We start from the raw sequence: 20,467 nt of genomic DNA on the forward strand, positions 1-20,467 counted from the left end.
CGCCAGCCCGATGAGTCCTGCTGTGCAGATCCGCGTTGGGCTCACTGCATCCGGCAACCAACACCAAACGAAAGCACAGCACCATTTTCCAGATGTCACCTTCGCCAAAAAAAAATAGCAGCAGCAACCCCGCGCCTCAGCGCTCACGCGCGCCTTGGGAGGGCGGCTCTGGGTTGCGCGCGTGGTAGTCACGTGCCTTTGAAAAATCCAGCCTCCACCTCCGCGCCTTTTGTCCATTTTTTTGGCTCGGCACGGACGGTTCTCGTGGACAGAAATTCAGTCAGGCCGTGCACCCTCACTCAGCAAGCAGCGCTGCAGGAACGCTGCATCCAACGCGAAAGCCGGAGGCCGTGCTCAGCTTGCTTTGCTTCTCCACGCTCATCCATCTCGTCCACCTCCTTCGACCCCAGTAGTATCGCTGCTGCCACAGCACCTCACCATGCACGTCCTGTGCCAACAGCTCGGCGCGTCATGAAGCTCACAAAGTGTGCAGTGCAACTGGCTGCGGCGCGGCCCCTTCTGCCATCTCCTCTCACGACTTTGAGAGGCAAAGGTTCGCGCCTTCGCCACGGACCTCGTTCACTCGAACATCTGCGCCTTGACCATGCACGACCTGCTACATCCCTAGCTCCTCGACAGCTGGTTGAGAAGCACAGCCTCAGAAAGCCGCAGTCGCTATCATTGCTCCTCTCGGAATCGCCCAGCGAGCCCTCTGGGTCAGGCCAGCCAGGCCACCGTCCTCAAGGTATCTCCGACCACGAGTACAAGACTCGCGTAGGCAAGGCATGTCGCGTCATCGTGGAAAGCCTGCCTGATTTCATGCACAAGGGGGTCGTGGATCTGGACGACCTCGAATGCGACCACCATGGAAGTGCCCAATCGGACTCGGCATCGTCCAAGGGACCTCTGGCGGCCGTACGCTCGCGCTGGTCAGCCGCTAAAGGGCTTCTGCCCATGCTTTCACCATTCCTGGGTCAGAGCCTGCTCAGGCGGGCAGCACCGACGCACGCTTCCCCAGCGCGTGCGACTCGCCCGGACGAGGTCTTCGACAGCCTCTACCACCCGTCGATCGCCTTTGAATTCCGGCCACCGCTTCCGCACATCGGCATCGGCAAAGACGGGCCCTCCGATGTCGAGAGCAGCTCAAGCATCTCCAATGCCAGACATTCAGGCAATGTTCGCGACTTGGCTTCGCTCGATGCAGACGAGCCGCACTCGCGCGGCGGACCGACCATCTGCTTCAACGGTCGCACCATGTACGTCGCAAGCTCGCACCTACTGCGCCATGCCCTCTCGGCGCTCTTCCATCACACAGAGCTGCATCTGGAGTCGGCGCGTTTCGAAGGGCGTTCGCGATCCGGAACCTTGCTCGGCAGCCGCTCGTCTATCCATCAAAAGCCCGAGGCTAAGGCGCTGACAAATGGGTCTGGGCCGGAAAGGCTCATAGTGAGATTGCGCTTCGAGGGCATCTCGCGCGTCTCGTCGCATCCGCACACCTATACCGTCATTTTTCGATACGAGTTCGACCGCAATACGGGCATGATCATCCGCCACGTCGTCGACAACATCCAGCCTGTGCCCGGCAGCAAGGTCTGGGCCGGCCTCACCAATGCGTGGGGTAACCTCAGCCCGTGTGGCGCTGCGGGTGCAGGAACGCCTGGAGGCAGAGGCCCTTCCGCCTGCTCTGCCCATCAGCCTTCAAAGAGCCCTTGAGATCACGCCGATTTTCGAACCGACGCAGTGGTTTCATGCTTGTTCTTCCTCAATCGGCTCTGCCGTCTTGCCTACTAGCTTGCACTTGTATTCTATCTCTTGCCAGCAGCCTGTATCAATTCAAACCACCTCTCTCAACGACCAGACGTGAATCCAGTTCGGAAGACAAGACGGTCCTGCAAGCCTTGGCGGAAGGATGAGGGTTGAGAGCAAAAACCTGGTTTGTTGGGATCGCAGGTGTAACAAATTTGAAATTTCGTCGGTGTTGGGAGCGAGACGCGCGCGTCTCACGCGCCTGGCTGCGGATTCTCGGCTTCCCTTGCGTAGAGAGCAACACTGCAAAAGTGCTGCCTCGACGTGCAGGTGTTGCTCTGTCGGCTCAACCAACTCCCACCACCATCTCCATCCAAACACCCTGGCTTTGCTCGATTGAGCGCTATCACTGCACTTTGCTGGAAAGACCAAACATGCTGATGCCACGAGCGTCGTCGTATTCGCAACCCGGCATGGCGCCCGGTCAGCCGCAGCAGTACGATGCGCCATACGCCCCGATGATGCCCCAGCCATCCCACCACCTCATCTCGTCGCTCCAGTCATGCGTCTCGTCCACGGCAAGCTGCGTTCAGACAGTAAGTACGGTATAGAATCGGTAGGAGGAGAATGGAACGATATGCTGACCTGATCGCACGTTCTGTGTTGTGGCGCAGATGAACGAGGCAATTTACAATCTCAACTACGCAATTCAGGACCATCCTCGTCTCGTCACCGTTCTCAAATCCCAGCGCGTACGTATCCATACGATTCGACTCCGTCCAGTGCGCTTTTCTGACCGTCGCATCCTTCTGTGCAGCACTTTGATCTTGTCTCGGGCCGCGACATTGAGCAAGCGCGCGAGCACATTGCCTCGGAAGTTCGACCCCACATCGAGGAGCTCTGTCGACGAGCAGCCGCCGAGATCTCGCGCGAGGACCGTCGTGTCGTAGCGCTGCGCAATCGCCACGAAGCTCTGCAACAACGCCTGCAGAACCTGCGTTCCATCGACAAACACCAGTCCAAGCTGCAGGACGCCCCACCCGCCCCCACCGACCCCGCCGTCCAGGCTCAGCTCGACAATCTCAACGCCACCCTCGCCGCACTCAAACACAAGAAACTAGCGCTGCTGGCAAAAGCCGACGCCCTAGAGGCGGAAGCTAATCCCCACTCCTAAACCAGTTGCCCTTGAGATCAGTGCCTTGTATTTGTACCCTTCCGCTTTCGAACGATGCCTCAGCTTCATCTCCACCCCGTCACATGCCCGAGCAGTGAAAAAAGGAACGACTTGGAATTGGGCTCAAAGCTCCGCCTTGGGATTGCCAGTGGCAGCCTGGCCAGCCTGGGCAGCATCCTGGTTGAGCGCCTTGAGCTTGCGCTCGATGCGGTTGAGCTGCGCCTCGGTCTCTGCGAGCAGCCGCTTGACCGTCTCGGGATCCGCGTCCGCCTCGCGCGCGCCCTTGGTGAAGCGCTCGAGGTTCTGTTCGTACATGCGCTCCAGCACGTCGGCGACCGTCTTTGCGATCGCCTCGGGTGTCATCGCAGCGCCGCCGGGCGGCGTGATGTACACGTTGGGGGCAAAGACGCGCTCGTACGCGGGCGGCGCACCGTTCTCGCCACCCGCACCGCGACGCGGCGAGAGCGGGCCGTAGTAGCCGTCGTGGCTGAAGTAGCCGCGGTTCATCTGCGCCGCATGCATGCCGTCCAGATGCTGCACCATGCGCGACGACGATGCCAGCGCGCCCGACCCGCGCCGCCACGTGTACACGTTCGACACCAGCAGCACCACAATCGCCACGCCAAACGCAAGCGTCTTGAAGCTCACGTCTTGCAGGCCAACCATCTCGAGCGCGCCGCCCACCAGATCGCCCACCATGCCCAAGCCGTCCATCACGCGGTCCACGATGCCGCCGCTGCCGGCCGAATCGCCGCTGCTGCCTGCGCCTGCCCCGCCCGAGCCGCCGTTGGCCGCTCGGTCGCCGTTGTTGGCGCCAGCTTCGCCCGCCGCTGCGGCGCCCTTGCGGCTGTTGGGCCCGGGCGTTGCGGCGCGTGCGATCTCTTCGACTGCGGCGGCATCGTCGCCCTCCTCCTTGAACTCGGAGGCGTGGTCGGTGAGGTACTTGCGCACCGCCTCGTCGAGCTCCTTGTAGTACTGCTTCTGGCCGTCGAGCGATGCCTTGTCGATGATGCTCTTGAGCATGCTGCGGCCGGACCACTCCACCTGGCACGTCACGTAGACGCGCGACACGTTGCCCGACCCCTCCCAGGTGATGCACGTCTTGGTCTTGACGCAGAAGCTGCCGCCGCTGGGCACGTCGGGCGTGCGCGTCGTGGTGAGCGTCACCACGTAGTTGTCAAAGTCGACGTGCACGTTTGCGTCCACCAGCACACACTTGGTCTGCTTGGGCCCAAACCCGCCCGCGAGCGGCTTGATGTACGAGATGTCGCGCGTGAGCAGGTTGCGGTTCTCGGCGTTGGGGCTCCACTCGCCCACCTGCAGGTCCATGAGCTTCTGGTCGTTGGTCCAGAACTCCTTCATGAAGCCACTCGTGAACAGCAGGTTGTATATCTTTTCCGGCACCGCCGGATACGTCGTGTCGAGCACCACCGACGAAAAGTGCTCCTTCTTCTCCTCGCACGGACACGTCGTCTTGCGGTGCGCCACGCGCTTGGCGCCAGGCGCGGGCGATCGGCTCTGCGGGATGAGCGGCGTGCCCGACCTCGCGGCTGCCGCCGCCACTGCCGCCAGGTTCTCGTCGCGCACGCCTGTCTTGGTGCCCTTGAGCTTGCGCTTGAGGCGCGCGCGCTTCGACGGCTTCGACTCTCCGCCATCCTTGCCGCCCTGATCACCATCGCGCTGCTTGGCATCTGCACCGCCCGCGCCGGCGGCAGCGGCAGACGAGTCCGCCTCGTCCTCGATCTCCGAATACTCGTCGGTCAGGTCCGCCTGGTCGGCTGCGGCGATGGGCACGCCCGGATGCGAGAGCTTCCAGATGTTGACGATGAGATCGTACGTGGCATCGCGCGAGAGGAACGACGTAAAGTTGTGCTTGCTCTGCAGCGTGGCGATCTGGATGGCGTTCGGGATGACGAACGCCGTCATGCGCTTCTCGATCGAGATGACCTCGGAGAAAGGCAGCACGACGTTGGTGACCCAGCCAAAGATGTTGGCCTTGAAGCACAGGTGGTTCTCGGAGATGTACAGCCGGCCCTGCGTGAGGATCTCGCGCACAAGTGCACAACCGTAGTCTTCGATGAGGTAGTCGTCCTCGGGCACCTGGGGAAAGAGCTGGTGGAATTCGTTGTTGCGCTTGGAGCTGGCCACCGCGAATCCTGTGATCTGCGGGCCCATGTCGTCGGGCCACGTGGTCTCGCCATCAATGTGGTCGCCACCGCCACCGACACCACCCGCCTCGGGCGGAACGAGGCCACCGACACCGATCGGATGGCCGCCGTCGGGCGTGAGCATGGGGGTGGGCATGCCGGGCACGCCTCCGATCGAAGACAGCAGCGCGGCCGAAGCGGCTCCAAAGCCGGCGGCGGCGCCGAGGCCACTGACAGACGAGCGATCGCTGGTGACGGATCCGTCGTAGGACATGAAGCTGCTCGTACTGCGGTCGCGGTGGGGACGCGGAGGATGAAACTGGTTGCCATCCTGATCCTTTTCGACCACAGTTCCGGTGGAGGGATCACGATAGATACCGCCCTGGAAGCCAGAGACGTGTGCAGCGCCATCATCACCATTCGCGGAGTTGGCACGCTTGGCATCCTTCTTCTTTTTGGTCGCGGTGGAGTCTGCGTCAGCCAAGGCGGCTTGCGATTGCTGAAGCGCAGCGGCGTGTCCGACACCCATGCCTGCGATGCCGCTGGCTGCTAAGGCGCCCGCGATACCGGTCGAGGCGGCACCGTTCTTTTTGCCCTTGCTCATCTTGCTGATGGTGCTGCTGTCGCTGTTCTTGCGCAGACGCAGCAGGGAGCCGGGACCGAGGCCGCTCGTGGAGCCAGCGTCGGAGGGCCTTCTGGGGCTACCGTCCATGGCGCTGGGCACATCCGAGGGGCGGAGAAGTGCGCCACTCGAGGCGCTCTTGGACATGCCCTGAAGTGTGTTGCGCTCCGGCGAGATGGGACGATCCATGAGCGTGCTGGCGCGCTGTGGTGCTCCGCGCTGGCCGTTGTTTTGGAATCCCAAGCCTTCAGAGGCAGGACGATTGGGAGAATACACGTTGCCCTGGTTGATGATCTCTTCGAGAGAGTCTGACCGAGGCAGTTCGGCACGGATGGGCGCAGGAGTGACGATGGTAGGCATGGTCGCAGATGCCGTGAGAGTCTGCGAGGGGGCGGCGGCCGAAGACGTCTCCTTGGACGGCGTGGCAGGCGTGGGGAAGGCCGAGGAGCGAGCCGGATTGGCGTTGTGCGCGCCATTAGCATTGGCACTGACGACACGAGGATGGCCATTGCCAAAGGCATCGATGGAGAGGCTGCCATCGCCGGGGCGATCTGAAGGAGCATCTGGATGCGGGGCGAGACGGGAAGTGAGTGGGGTGGAGGTGTTGGGATGCGGATGGGCGGGGTGATGCTGGTTGTGGGCATGATGGCTGGCGCCATGCGAGTGATGCGAGTTTGAGAGGTGGTCATGATCATCCTCAAAGACGCTGCCGCTGTCGTCGCCGTCGTGGTCGTCGGCGTGGTAGTCCTGGGCGGTGGCCATGGCGCGTCGCATCAGCTCGTGGCGGTTGAGCGGTTCGGACTTGCCGTGGCCGTCGTCGCTCTTGTCTACCTTGGAGCTGCGACGAGAGGCTTTGCCGCCGCCCGTTGAGGAGAGCGCTCCACCGGGCTCGCTGCGCCACTGACTGTGGCCCGAGGAGGACGGGCGCGCCATGGATCGTGATGAGGACGAGGCAGGTACGGTGCCCTTGGGATCCCAACGCACCGAGCTGGACTGGATTGGGTGAGCGTCGTCTGCGGCGGGAGGCACAGCAGTTCGCAGCGTGGAGGCGTCGGAGTCGGCCGAACTCTGAGGACGCTGAGGGCTGAGACTCGAGACGTCGGTCACGTCGATGGCAGGTAGATTGACCGGCGTGGAGAGCGGCGAGACGGGCACCGAAGAGTTGGTCGCAGCGTAAGCACCCCTGGAAAAGGATGAGTCGAGCGTCGGCTGGCCCGAAGAAGTATACGGAGATGCCGAAGTGGACTTGGTGCGCTTGTGATCTCCCGAGCTGGATGCAGCCGACGGACTGTCTTTGTTGGTGTTTCGAAAGATGTTTTTGAACGACGACATGTGGGTGTCGGCGCCACGAGCAGATGCTTGCTGCTGATGCGCAAGATGCGGCTCGCTAGGCAGGTGCTGATGCAGGGGATGCTGGGTGGGATGCGTTCTTCCGTTCGTCAACCCACCAAAACTGCTTGTCGGATTGATAGACGGGCCTCCCAAAGTCCAGATGGGTTTTGACGGAGGTGAGCAGGCTATATCAGAAACTGAGCAGCGCGATCACTGTGCAGGTGAATTGCCTTTCGGAAGCTGTCCGATCAGACGGCGGTGATGGTGTCGAGGTGTCAGGAAGGAGTGGCGGGTCCCTTTCGGAAGGGGGCAGCAGCAACGGACTGCACTGGGCACAGCTGCACACGAAAGATGTGCATGACCCACGCGCGATCGCGGCCACCTTTCTGACCGAGTGGGAACACGCCGGGCCCCTGTGTGCCCCACTCCGGTACATCCGCACTTTGCTCCACACGGACTTGCGTCGAGCACGGCCGGAAAAAAGGCCCAGCAGCAGGGCGCTCGAGCCGCCGCGTTTTGGTTTTCGCTGAGCCTTGGCGGCGGAAGCGCATGTGGAGCTTTCGCGCGGCCAACCCGCAGTCCGCCCGCTTCTCCTTCGGAAAGCGCGTTGCCGCAACAAAGGGAGCAGGGTGGAGTCCAGCTCGGCACTCCGGCGCTTGTCACCATGCATGGATGTGGCGCTTGCCTGCGATGCATGACGAGCTAGCGAAGCCTCAATCTCTTATTGTTTCCATGTCGACCAGCAGCATCACGATGCCCATCAGGCATCTGGACTTCATGTAGTATCCTCAGCTCCACATCGGCACGTCCGACCCGCAACTCAACACCACTCACCTGGTCGTGTCGGAACCCGCGGAACCCGCCGTCACAATCCGAAATGGCTGCTGATGATCATGACCCCATCGTCGTCTCGACTGCCACCGCCTGTGTGCATCAATCGGACCTCGAGGTGAGTTTCTCGAGCTTCCGGAGTGTGCTTTCACTTGCTGAACCTGCTCGGCACGTGTGTGTCATCGTGATGGTGCGTCCCAGACCTTGGGCGACGACGAGTGGGTCGGAGACAACATTTTAGCCTTCCATGCCGAGTGGCTCGACGATCTCGGCACGCGGCTCGATGAGGCCAGCTCCGCGCCTTCAGTCAAAATGATGCCTCCTTCCGTGGTCGAGCTGCTCTGCGCGCTCGACGAGGAAGCAGGCAACCAAGCATCCTCGGTCGTGCCAACACCGTCCGAGCGCTTTCTTCTGCTCCCTGTCAGCGACCGCTACAGCTCCTCGAGCCCCGGACACTCGGCCGGCGGTAGTCACTGGAGCCTGTTGTTCATCGACGCCCATAAGGGCGACAGCTTCCACTTGGACTCTCTTGGAGACATCAACCGCACCGCAGCCGACACGGTGCAGGACAGCATTCGCACGCTGATTCAGGCCAAGTCCGGCGGTACATTGCGCCCAGCCAAACCACGCAACGTCGAATGCCTCCAGCAGCAGGCCAACGGCAGCGACTGTGGCATCTACGTGCTCTGTCTCTCCAGTCTTTTACATCGTCGCCTCTCCCACGACAGTCCATCGGACAGGCTCGAAGCCCTGGTCGAAGAGGTCTGCGAATCGTCGACACCAGACACGGTGATGAAATTCCGGCACAAGTACCTCTCCTGGCTGCAAACATGGGGCGAGGTGACGCATCATGAGGAGCACGTCCAGCCCGACCAGCGCATCCGTGCACGCTTTCTCGAACTTTTTTCGGGTCTCGGTGTGGAGTAGCCGCCTTTTTCGCGCCCCAATTTCGAGACCTCTATTCTTTGCTCTGGATCTTTCTTGCTTGCACTTTCCTACTCCCGTTTGCACCCAACCGAGCCTTGCATTCTTCTGTTCCAACCGCCTCCTCGAGTGCATGTGCGGCATTCTCGCTAAGGACCCTAGCAGCTCTTCGTACTAAGCCCACGACATCCTGGTTCAAGCCGTTCTACTCTTGCGATGGCCAAGACGCTCGACCCGGTTCAGGCCGCGCGCAGGGCGGCCATCCAGCGTGAGTCGAAGCGCAACAAAGAGCGCAAGCAGCAGGCCCAGCAGGCGCGCGAATTGCGCCAAGACACCGCGCCACTCGAGCGCCAGATCCGTCGCCTCGAGTCCCGACAGAATACACTCAGCGAGGACGACCAGGAGGAGTTGCAGCGTCTCCAGCGCGAGGTTGCCGACGTCAAGCGCATCAAGGAAGAATACGTCCGCAACCATCCGGATCAGCGCAACTTTGTTCGCGGCTACGAGGAAAAGGCCTCCACCGATTCCAAGCCTGGCGAGTTGAGCAACGCACCTCAGCAAACCGCAACAGCGACCGCTCGCGACAGCCAGAATGCGCCGTCGCGGGATCCGAGATGGAGTATCTACTACGATCCGGTCTTCAATCCATACGGAGCACCTCCACCGGGCATGCCTTACCTCGACAAGCCTCACTCGCAGCTAGTAGCCGAAGGACTTCTGGACGTGGCAAAGCCACCGCCGCTGCCCGAAGAAACGGCCGATTTTGAAGATGGTGACTCTGACGAAGACAGCGACGATTCGAGCATCGACGACGACCTCAAAGACATTGTCATGCCGGCAGGACCTCCGCCCATCAAGCTTGCGTCTCATCAAGGAGAGATCCGTCCGAGCCCAGCGACAGCTGACCGAGGCCGAGCTGTGCGCGGCACGGGCAAGGCAAGAGGCCGGCCACCAGGCTCAGAGCAACACAGAGGTGGGAGACACGGTCCAGGCAATGGCATTGGCCGAGGCATGGCGAGACCGATCCACAGCGCCGCCGGACTCCCTGCGCGGCCTCCTCCTGGACTTCCGCAACGGCCTCTGGTACCCGTGGCAGCCGCAACAGGCTCCAGACCGCAAGCAGCTGCCCCCGCATCTGGAACGCCCAAGCCACCAGGACCGCCGCCTGCAGTGCCCGACGGCGTCGTGATCTCAGCAGAGCCGCAGCTCCGCGATTTGAGGAAAGAGACCACGGCATTCGTCCCGGCGGCGATTCGCAAGAAGCAGCAAGAAGAAAAGGCAAGGATGAAACGCGGACTTCCCGGCAGGATCGATGCAGCCCCGCTCTCGGAGAACATGACCGGCCCGGCAGATGCCGCTCAGAAGGAGCGTCCGGATCTGCTCAAGTCTGTGCAGGCGCATCTGCCCAGCAAGGCCGCCGAGGCTTCGGGAGGACAACAATCGAGCGAGGGCGGCAGCAGTGCCCAAGACTACGATCGATTTCTGCGCGAGGTGGGCGATCTGCTCTGATATGATAACGGCGAAGGCATAAAGCCCACTTCATACTTCACAACACCACGCGTTCGCTCGTTGCCCGGTCTGGCGGATGTCCGTCAAATTGGCGCCCACCGTTGCTCCCACGCTACTCCGTCAATTTCATTTGCAGTGGGTCGGGCGAGGTTATGCGGATGAAGCACCTGCGCCATCCGAGCTCGCCTGGCCGCAGATGAGATGCACGGCGCACGGCCAGAGCGGAATCAGTCGCAGCGGGCGCAGTTCGGTGTCGTCCGGACAGACTGTATAAGATGCGGTCGATCGCAAACCTCGTGCGGCAAAGCTCTTTGGACACATCCACCTTGCCTACCAGTCTGCACATCTCCGAGCGCACAAACGATTCACGACGGCTATACGTCTCGCAACAACGTCAAGATGCAGTTGCCTGGGCACACCATTGGTGGTGTATTCGCCTTATTCTTCTGCGCCGTTCGACTCGCCTCAGCTGCGGCGCCGACGTGCACAAAGGGTAAGTCGACGCATGGAAGAATCCACACACGATTGACATGCACATTGCGCAGATGCTGACAGGCGAGCTTCTCATCTGACAGTGCTTACCTGTGACGTGAAGGGAGATGACTCGCCCGAGGCTGGGCTGCGACAGGTGGATGAACATGCGCTGCGGTCGATGTACTGCGCCATGGGCTGCGACTATGCGGTGAATCATGCGATACCGCATGCCTTTTCGACGTACATCAAGCCGGTTTGCTCGGTCGAGAAGGAGGAGAACCAGATCGAGTTCAAGAAGTACGAAAAGGACGGCAAGGACAGCAGAAGGCGCCGGAGTCTGCGCTGGGAACGCGGTCAAAGCGAGTCGGAAAGATCACGGCGAGATATCGACGCCTACACAGTTGGTAGCGCGCAGATCAAGTTTTGCTGCACCGACCAGAGCGGAATGGACTACACCGAGGCGGTGAGTATGGACTTGCAACCGGTAGAGAGCATTGAATGAGAAGCGAGACAGCTGACGCCGAGCTAACGTCCACAATTGATTCCGCAGGCGGCCAAGCGAATTGGTCTCGAGCTTTCGATCTGCAAGGGTCACGCAAAGGAGTAAAACCTCAACAACACTTCCTCCTCAGCCTAGCATACGAGACACAAAGCAAATGCATGCGCCCTAGACGAGATGTGATGTCTTGAGCGACGCTGTGAGAGGGGCTACCGCGAAACGAGCTTGATGGGTGGAGGCTTCTGAGCCCAAAAACACGGAATTCTGGCCGATGGGCCAAATCACGTGCAGCCTCACGGCGCGAGGGTGAGGGTCCGGAGGGGAACGCGACTCGGAGTCGGATTTTCTGTGCAGGGCGATGCAGCAGCAGCAGCAGCAGCAAAGCAGCGGCAGGGGGGCGGTGGGAAATTTGGCATCTGCGGCTGCGTCCCCGTGCGCTGTGATGAGGGGCGTGTGTATGAGAGCGCATGTATTCGGCTCAGCCGTGACAGCCAGTGCATCACTTGCCGACTCGATGTGATCCTTTGTCTCTTCCATCTGTCGCATCACCCTTCGCATCGGATCAGCCGCAGCCTTGACTACGCCTCGCATCCACCAAATGGCGATTGGCTCATAGGTGGACGTGCTTTCTCTCCTCGGGCTCTTCAGCCACGCCCCTTTCGACCTGGCTCAGATCATAAATATCGGCTCGTTATCCAGCCAGGCCCAAGCCGACTCCATTTCAGGCCTCATTTCTCGCCACATCCAGCACATATAGCGACCAGCCATGCCCGGTGTTCGAGCGGCCTCACGCCGCGTTCCGGCTTTGCAGGCCTCCGAGGCAAGCTCCTCGTCGGGCAGCAGCAGCAGCAGCTCCTCATCACCTATGACGCCAGAGGCACATCTGCTCACCCATGTCAACAACGTCCGCAAGTGCTGCGACATGTCGCTTTTCTACAAGAACCTCCAGGAGCAGGGCATCGACTTTATCGCAGATAGCCTCTTGCACGCCAACGACATCTTCGCCAAATATGCGTAAGTACTCCCATCCATCTGGATCACTTCGACACCGCCACAGTCAGCGCTAATCATTGTCTCTTTGCTCTCGCCGCCTCGCAGCACCAGCTCGCGCAACGTCGCATCGCCTTCCAAGCTCGCCGGTGAGCTGCTCAAATCGCCGACTCGCACCCGCACACGTTCCCGCGATGCAGCAAGCGCCATGGGTCGCACTCGTGGTGCAGCAGTCTCCCACGGCGATCCTTTCATCGATGCGGTAGACGTCTTTGACAAGGAAAACGCGCCCGTCCCAACGCGCTCCTCGCGCTCCCGCACTGCTTCCACGCTCGAACCTCAAAAGGGCAAGCGAAAAGCCGCGGTCAAGGCTGGCAAAGCCATCGCAGAAGATGCACCACAGCTGCCCGTCGCTCGATCCACCCGCAAGGTACTCGGCGATCTCAACGTGCAGAAGCACGAGACTGATTATCCCGCACAGACCGCCAAAGCTACCAGAAACGCTGTCGTCAAAGTCACTTCCTCCGAGGACGACAGCATGGCAGTCGACACGTCCTTGCATCAAGTGACACCGCTCGATGAAACTGCGCCCAGGGCTTCCACTCCACCCGCACTCGCCTCGCCACCAAAGCCTCAGCCTGCCCAATCTTCGAAACGCGCGAGCCAGCCGCAGGTCATCGAGTTGATCCCAATCATCGATTCGGATGAGGACGATTCGGATGACGAACAACAAGCTCTCGAGGCAACGTCTGCTTCCAAGAGCAAGCCTGCCGCATCCAACGAGAAGCATGCCGATCCATCCGTCACGAGCACCGTCGTCTCGCAGCTTTCCAGCATCGATTCGACCACCGTCTCGTCGCTGTCCGACTCGAACGATACCATGCGCTCCACTGACGACAGGAGCAAGGAGCACGACAGCACCCTCTCGGGGCGTCATATCGACCCGAAGCTTGACAGCGCCCGTCAGGCCGCATCTCTATTCGTCTCCAAGCTTCAGCAACAAAAGGACGCCAACGCCGACAAGCCCGCCAAGCGCACCCTGGCTTCCTACGGCGCAAAGAAGAGTCTGTCTTCTGCCACGCACAACGCACGCCCCAGCAACCCTACCCTCACCCTTCACTCGGCCTCCACCCCGGCCGGTCCAGGATTCCGCTCGAGCTTCCTCAACAAGAGTCTGCGAAAGCAGATCGCTGATCAGGAGGCCCTCGAGGACAGCGACGAGTCCGACTCGGACTCGGACGCAGACGCAGACAGCCATCCCCTCGTAGCCGGCTCCGCATCAGCCGCCATCTCCAAGAAGACGGCTGCCAACACACGCGCCAATGCCGGCGATGCCACCACCAAGATGGCTGCCTTGCCCGCCAGTGGTAACGCGGCCAGCAAGAAGCGCAAGAGCGACGAGGCTCTTCCGCCTGCCAGCGAAGCCCCGCTAGGCTCGTCAGCTCCGCCCGCAAAGATATCAAAGTTGGGTTCAGCCATGCAGGCGGCCAAAGCACAGTCGTCTGCCCCGATTGCCGCCGCCAAGAAGCCAGCCGCAGTTGGCCCTGCGTCAAAGCTCGAGCAATTCCGCAACAATCTGGCACACGTGGCGCGGAGCACGGGTAGCGGTACGAACGCAAGCTCTACCTCGCAGCCCATTCCTCCTGCTAAGCCGGCGCCATCTGCTCCTGTCCAAGCGGTTGTGTCGTCACACGCAGATGATCGTAGTGAGACGCTGACGGCAGGTTCCGACTCGAGCTCGGAAGTCACGGAGAAGATTGCTAACCGTAGCGACGGATCGACCATCAAGGCATCCGCCATTCCACGTTCGCCGACCCGCTCTCCTTCTCGTACCGCCACAGCTTCGCCGGTAAGGCTTCCCCCTCGCACGGGCAGTGTCCGCAAGTCTCCTCGCAAATTGGCCGAGCAGTCAAAAGCCAGCCAGATAGACTCTGCACGCAGCGCTTCGCCCGGTCCCAAGTCCAAGGATGATGCGAGCGACAAACTTGCTTCCTCGTCTGGTCTGCCGACTCCCCGAAGCCCAACAACGCAGCCGCGTAGCCTTGCCGCCCTCTTTGGCAGCCCGAAGCAGAGCACCAAACTTCCATCGCTCTCGAGCACCGCTGGCGGCAGCACCACCCCAGCCCACTCGCCTCCCAAGAACTGGCACGGTAGCCGTCTGCCCTTCGCTCAACCCTTTGCCACCCAGCAAGCAGCGCTGCGCGAGAAGGATAAGTCGCTGCCTCAGACCCCGATCGAGCAAAAGGCCGAACCCGTCGCCTCCGAGGCTACTGACGGCCGTCGTGTTGCCTCGGCAGCGTCGATCATCCTCTCGACGTCCAAGGCCGATCTCGACAGCCAGTTCTTCGATGCTCGGGAGACTACACCGGAGCCTGTAGAGGTCCCAGCGGCTCCCGCCACGGCAAGGACGTCCAAGGACGCGACTTCGACCGCCACTGTCAATGTGGCTAGCAAGGCTGAGTTGAAGGTGGCGACCGCTCTTGCCAGCACGACGGCGCCTCAGACAGCGACCAAAGCGTCGGGCATCGTCAAAGCCTCGGCGCTGTCGCCCAAAAAGGTGGCCGCAAAGGCGCTGGCCAAATCGGGGCCAACCTCACCAACCAAGGCGAGTGCGCTTCGTGCTGCAGCCAACGTTGCATCGCCATCCAAGGCCAAGGCCCAGTCGACCACACGTACAGCGGCGCAATCGGGCGTACCAGCCCCCTCGACTTCTCCGTCCAGAACTTGGGGCATCGGCGAAAAGATCAAGGGCTTCCTCGGTCTGCATGCCTCTACCACGACCAATCCTGCCACGTCGGTGGCGCAGACCAAAATCTCGGCTTCCGGCACCTTCCAGCCCAGACCAAACGGCATCCCCGCAAGCACCTCCAGCGCGACGGTCACAGAGTCAAAGACAACATCCGCTCCTGTCGCCGCAGCCCCTGCCATCCCTGGTGCGCTGCTTGCCAGCCCGACGCCGTCATCGAAGGTGCCGCAGGTGCAGTCGACTCCGTCGGGCGCAGCTGCTTCCGGAACGGCCAACGGCAAACTCTCTAGTATCGCCCGGGCCGAATTGCTGCGCAAGAAGCAGGCAGAAGAGGAAGAACGCAAAGCCAAGGAGAAGGAAGAGCGCCGACGAATGCTGTTGGCCAAGAAGGAGGAGCGTGCCAAAGCGATGGCCGAGGAAGAGCTCGAGAAAGAGAACCGCAAGCGTACGCGCGATCAGAACGAACGCCCTGGACGCGTCGGTCAAGCAGGTGTGGGCAACGAAGATGCCAGTATCGCGTCGTCGAGTGGAGCCCCGGCAGCCATCCCCGCCGCGCTCCTCGGTGGCATTGTGCTTGGAGGCGGCTCGACTGCTCCCAGCAGCCTGCACAGCGGGTCGACGAGTTCGCGAACCAGCGCCGTCAGCACCATCAGCAGCGGACCGCCTACCCGACCATCTAGCGCGCTCAACGGCAGCTACGCAGGCGTCAAGAGCCGCTACATGCAGACCACGGTCCAGCAGGCGCAGCAACCTTCTCAGGATGAGAGCAACAAGAAGCGCCGCGTCACCAATGACCGGGACGGTGCCTCTGTAGGTGCTCCTCTCCTAGTCAAACCCAACCCGCAGCCTGTGGCAGGTGCTCGTCCGGGCGTCTCGGCGGCCACCTCGCAGATCGGCGCACCCAAGATGGTGCGCACCGTCAGCCAATCTTCGATTCGAGCCGGCACGGCGACGCAAGTACCCGCGCAACAGCAGCAGCAGCAGCAGCAACGCGCACAGCCGCAGCCGGCACCACAGCAGATCAAGTTGGCGATGAAGCCAACCGGTGCTGCAGCTGCAGCCTTTGGCGCGGCGCCGCGTATTCCCGGTGCGGGCGCAATGGCTGGAAATGGTGCGGCTATGGCCTCGATGATGGCGGCCGGCTCCAAGGCACCGCTTGCGGCTGCAGCGAGTCAGCCACCGGTCAAGCCCATGGCGAATGCCAACTTTTCCACTGCGAACCCTTTCCAGCAGGCCAAGCAGCAACAGCTGCAGATGCAGATGCAAAAGCAAAAGCAGATGCAGATGTTGCAGCAGCAGCAGCAGGCGCAAGCGCACGCCGCAGCAAGTGCCTCGCAGGCGCACGCGGCGGCGATGCGGGAAGACGAGCTTCACCGTGCGGCGCACCAGCAATTCCAGATGCAGAACGCAGCTGGAGGACGCGCGGAGGAGTGGGACGACCATGCGGGCCAGGCCGACGCAGACGAAGCTCTGCCGGACATCGCGTCCGAGTATTCGGACTCGGAAGACGAGGAGACGATCCAGAAGCGTGCGGCGATGCCGCTGTGGACGCAGGGCGATGCGTTGGACGCGGCGCTGCTGGCGCAGTCGACGGTGGATGCCGACGAGATCTTTGGAATCCCCCAGGGCCCTGTGGAGCTGGAAAAGATCTTGCCCGGCGAGCGCACGGCGAACCGTATCCGGCGCCCGCGCACGTCGTCGGCCAACTGGTCTGGTCCGGACGGCCTGGCTCAGTGGGAGATCGACCGATACAACAAGCGCATGGGCATCAAGGGCAATGGTGTGCAGCTCGCCAACCGCGACGGCAGCCACCATGCGCCGCCGCCTCCTGCGCACCTGCGCATGTCGATGGCGCATCGCCAGTCGTCGGCCGCGTCGTCGTCGGCCGCAACCAAGAAGGACGATCCGCGGGCGAAGTCTTGATTCACATTCGACTAGCTGTCTATGTTATTCCATTCCTGCATGATGATGCCAAATGCATATACTGTATTCACGGACGCATCCGGCCTGTCTGTCGCGGGGTTCTGCTTGGAGGATTTGCGCATTGCGATGTAGCACGCGAGACTGCGCAAGTGGCTCGGACGAACACTGCTTGGGACAAGTGGCACTTTGAGGGAGATGGCTGGAGGCCCGGGGGNGGGGGTCGCAGAATCGCCACATTCAGTCGACTCGGAGCAGCAGACCAAACACCATCCATCACACCGCGCGCATTGCGCAACAGAAGCATGGAGACCCGATCCTGCCGATTGCCCAATCTTGGCTCAAGCAGACGCGGCTTTTGGTGCCAGAACTGCGATTCTTGGGAGCGCGCACACACTCTCCGACTCGACACACACTGACGCAGAGCAAGATCCGATCACAAAACGGCCAACGGTGGGTGGGTATTGAGGATTGCACGCATGTCCGGGCTACAACTGGGCATATCCATGCGGGTCTCTGTGCGAGTCGGGCGCGTCGTCGTCCTCCTCATCGAGCGCGGATCCACGCACGTCGCTCCATCCATGTGCACTGTCTCTGTGCAGAAACTGGGCCGAATGCGTCTGGAGCGCACTCACGCTGTTGTGCGGGTGGTGGAACGAGCTCCACCTCCTCCCGCCCTCGGCGCGCGTCACTGGTCCCGACGCAGGACTCGGCTGCGGATAGTTGTACGACGACGAGCGTTTCGGATTCAACGATCCACTGCGTCGCAGACCCGCAGCAGGGTGTTGTGGCGGTGGCTGATGCCTGTGTGCATCTACCTGGGTGTGATGCGCCCGTGCGCCCGCAAACGGATCGCTGTCAGGCTGTGCCCCATCCCCACCATCGTCCACATCGTCGTGGTCGAGGTCCTGCCCGATCAGCCGCTCGCGCTCGCGCTCGCGCCCCTGCTGGCTGCGCACAAAGCTATCGCGCTTGCGTGCCAGCCACTCGTTGCGTCCCACCAGACTCGCAATATCCTGCGTCAGCAGATCCACCTGTCGCTGCCCCTTGGGAGGCTGGTCCTGCAGCCGCAAGATGTCCGACACCTTTTCGCGGATCGTGCTCCCCAGCGAACCCTGTCGTCGCATCAAACCGGGCGGATTGCCCGACGGCGTCGTCGGACTCATGGGTCCGTTCGCGGAAGAGTCGCTGTTGGCCACCGCCGACGCGTGCGCATCGTCGTGCCCCGCCGCGCGTGCTGGCCGAATCCCCTCGCCCTCGGCTTCGCCTTCGTCGATCCCGAGCATCCGCTGCTTGCTCGGCGGCACCAGTCGCAATCCGCCCGAGTTTTTGGGCTCCTTGTTGGGCTTGAAGCCGGCATAGGTGCCGGACTCGAGCGCGTGGCCCCACTGCGCGTTGCTCGATACCGCCGAGCCGCCCTCGTCGTCGTCGAGCCGGCGGCGCGGCGGCGGTGGACGTGCGCCTGCGGTTTTGGAGCGCCGCAGGTTGCTGCTCACCTGGCTGTCGTCGCCAGCGTCGTCGGCGGCGTCGTCGCGGCGCGGCGGAAAGAAGGGATTGTTGCGCTCGATGCGCGCCGCGTTGGCAGCCGCTTCGTCCGACATGGCCTCGGCCGAATCGGTCAACTCGTCGACGACGGTGCGCGATGCGCGCCCACGCACGCCGCCCTCGGTGGGCTGGATGGGCGGCGGCGGCGGCGGCTCGCTGCCTGCGGCGAGCGCCTCGCGCTGCAGCTCCTCCTGCTCCTTGAGCCACGAGGGCAGCGTTGCCTTGAGCTTGCCTTCGTCGCCGGTACTCGGCTTCTTGGCATAGATCGCCTTGGGCGCCACGGTTGGCACGGTCCTCTGCGCGTGCGAGACCATGGAGCTGCCGGCGCCCACCTCGCTTTCGCCGCCGAGTCCGAGCCCGCGCTGGAGCTGGCTCGAGGAGCGGCGCGGTGCGGTGCCCAAGTCGGTGTCGCCGCGGCCGAGGTCGGAGGCCGACTGCTGCGAGTCGCGGCGCTGCAGCGGCGCGCCATCCGAGCCGACGCGTCCGCCGAGCAGCGACTTTGCGCCGGAGACGGAGCGCTTCTTGGCGTGGCCCGATACGGGCGCGACCTCGGGCGGCGCCGTCTGTCCATTGAGCAGGCGTGGCTTGGTGGTCGGGGCGCCATGCTTGGCGGCGCTCGACTGGAGCACGGTAAAGGTCTTGGGCGGCAGCGACTCCTTTGCGCGGCGCACCTCGGAGCGCGCATTGAGACCGGCTTGGATGAGCGGGCTGATGTGTCTGGGCGGCAGTGGCGGCGGGTTGCGGTCGCCGGGCCTTGGCGGCAGCGGCGGGGACGAAGCAGCCAAGCGGTCGTGCTGGTGTTGTTGGCGCGAGCGGGAGCTGCTGGCCTGGGAGGAGGCGTCGTCGGCGGGGTCAAAGACCACCTTGGGGAATTGCGAGTGTGCGGCCATGGCCGGAGTGCCGTTGCGGAAGGGATTGGAGGCGGGCGAGGAAGCACGCACGGGAGTGGGCTTGACGATGCGTGGCTTGCTCTGCTTGAACGGGTTGGGCGCTGGGTCGAATCCGAGAAGCGCGCCTTGAGGCGTGGCGATCTGGGATGGAAGCGTCGATGTGGCTCCGACTGCCACGGCGTATCCGGAGCCGCTGGCATAGCCCGAGGTGGAGGCGGCGCCATCGCGGAAGGGGTTTGCGCTGGAGGAGGGAGGCACTGGGACGGGCTTGCGAAGCTGCTCGAGGTTGAGTGGCACGTTGGGATTGGCCACCTTGGGCTTGGGTGCGACGAGCTTGGGCATGTGCGGTTTGGCGGGCACGGCAGGCGGGGGCTTGAATGGCGGTGCGGACTGCGATGCGTGCGGGTTGTGTTCAGCGTTGTCCGGGAGGTTGAGGGCCGACTCTTCGCGCACAGGGGTGAGGAGCGGCTTTGTGCTGGCTTCTGGCTTGGGAGGGGGCATCTTTGCAAGGGGAGCCGAATGGGTGAGGCCTGGTGCGGGGGCGGCGGTGAGGCTACGCGGGCCGGGCGAGGTGATCTGCTGAACGTTGCCAAAGGTGGCTGCGGAGGCGCTCTGTGGCGTGGTGGCCTTGTTGGGCGGTGCTATGCGAGCGGGTTTTGTCTGTGTGAAAACGAGCTCCTTTGTGGCCGACTTGCCCTGCTGAGCCCAGGAGACGAGACGGAGCATGGCGAAGAAGTGGCCTGCGCCTAGACCGAGGGGGGTGCGTTCGAAGAGGGGCAGGATCTCGAGCTCGTCGGCCATGGCCATGCCGCACTCTTGGCGGAGGTATCGGAGGCCATCCTGCTCGTCGATGAGGCCCGGCTGACCGCTGGGTGCGGGCTTGATGCTGGCGAAGCTGGAGAGGTATACGATGTATTCCTGAGGCGAGAGGGCGGACTCGTCGAGGTAGGATCTGCGCGCGTTGAGGAGAGCGACGGTGGATGGGGCGCGGAAGGAGGAGGCGGCGGAGGTGATTCGGGCGGGCGATGCGATGGTGCTTGGTGGTGGATGCGACTGCGACATGGCTGTGTGCGTGTGTGCGCCGCCTGAGCTCGCGCGGATGCCAGCGTGTGGCGTTG

General features: G+C 62.7%; 7 protein-coding genes across 7 annotated transcripts; 5 read left to right on the forward strand and 2 right to left on the reverse strand.

Annotated features, from left to right (window-relative positions):
* Positions 1–471: 471 nt before the first annotated feature.
* PAN0_006c2828 (uncharacterized protein) lies at positions 472–1,713 on the forward strand (the record flags this gene model as incomplete). Its single annotated transcript, XM_014801471.1, has 1 exon — positions 472–1,713. The coding sequence occupies one exon, from the start codon at positions 472–474 to the stop codon at positions 1,711–1,713; it is 1,242 nt and encodes a 413-aa protein (XP_014656957.1).
* Positions 1,714–2,180: 467 nt separating this feature from the next.
* Positions 2,181–2,920, forward strand: PAN0_006c2829 (uncharacterized protein; the record flags this gene model as incomplete). Its single annotated transcript, XM_014801472.1, has 3 exons — positions 2,181–2,342; positions 2,421–2,498; positions 2,564–2,920. 3 exons carry the CDS (start codon positions 2,181–2,183, stop codon positions 2,918–2,920), a joined length of 597 nt encoding a protein of 198 aa, XP_014656958.1.
* A 123-nt stretch (positions 2,921–3,043) lies between these two features.
* PAN0_006d2830 (GRAM-domain-containing protein) lies at positions 3,044–7,572 on the reverse strand (the record flags this gene model as incomplete). The annotated part of the gene is made up of 3 exons (XM_014801473.1): positions 3,044–7,076; positions 7,138–7,206; positions 7,346–7,572. 3 exons carry the CDS (start codon positions 7,570–7,572, stop codon positions 3,044–3,046), a joined length of 4,329 nt encoding a protein of 1,442 aa, XP_014656959.1.
* A 326-nt stretch (positions 7,573–7,898) lies between these two features.
* On the forward strand, positions 7,899–10,285 carry PAN0_006c2831 (sentrin-specific protease 8-like; the record flags this gene model as incomplete). Its single annotated transcript, XM_014801474.1, has 3 exons — positions 7,899–7,970; positions 8,054–8,775; positions 8,977–10,285. 3 exons carry the CDS (start codon positions 7,899–7,901, stop codon positions 10,283–10,285), a joined length of 2,103 nt encoding a protein of 700 aa, XP_014656960.1.
* A 399-nt stretch (positions 10,286–10,684) lies between these two features.
* Positions 10,685–11,366, forward strand: PAN0_006c2832 (uncharacterized protein; the record flags this gene model as incomplete). Its single annotated transcript, XM_014801475.1, has 3 exons — positions 10,685–10,778; positions 10,861–11,222; positions 11,310–11,366. 3 exons carry the CDS (start codon positions 10,685–10,687, stop codon positions 11,364–11,366), a joined length of 513 nt encoding a protein of 170 aa, XP_014656961.1.
* A 658-nt stretch (positions 11,367–12,024) lies between these two features.
* PAN0_006c2833 (uncharacterized protein) lies at positions 12,025–16,917 on the forward strand (the record flags this gene model as incomplete). The annotated part of the gene is made up of 2 exons (XM_014801476.1): positions 12,025–12,272; positions 12,357–16,917. 2 exons carry the CDS (start codon positions 12,025–12,027, stop codon positions 16,915–16,917), a joined length of 4,809 nt encoding a protein of 1,602 aa, XP_014656962.1.
* A 485-nt stretch (positions 16,918–17,402) lies between these two features.
* Positions 17,403–20,411, reverse strand: PAN0_006d2834 (uncharacterized protein; the record flags this gene model as incomplete). Its single annotated transcript, XM_014801477.1, has 1 exon — positions 17,403–20,411. One exon carries the CDS (start codon positions 20,409–20,411, stop codon positions 17,403–17,405), a length of 3,009 nt encoding a protein of 1,002 aa, XP_014656963.1.
* Between the last annotated feature and the right edge of the window lie 56 nt (positions 20,412–20,467).

The sequence above is a fragment of the Moesziomyces antarcticus genome (assembly GCF_000747765.1).
Source record: "Moesziomyces antarcticus DNA, scaffold: scaffold_v10006, strain JCM 10317, whole genome shotgun sequence".
NCBI lineage: Eukaryota > Fungi > Basidiomycota > Ustilaginomycetes > Ustilaginales > Ustilaginaceae > Moesziomyces > Moesziomyces antarcticus.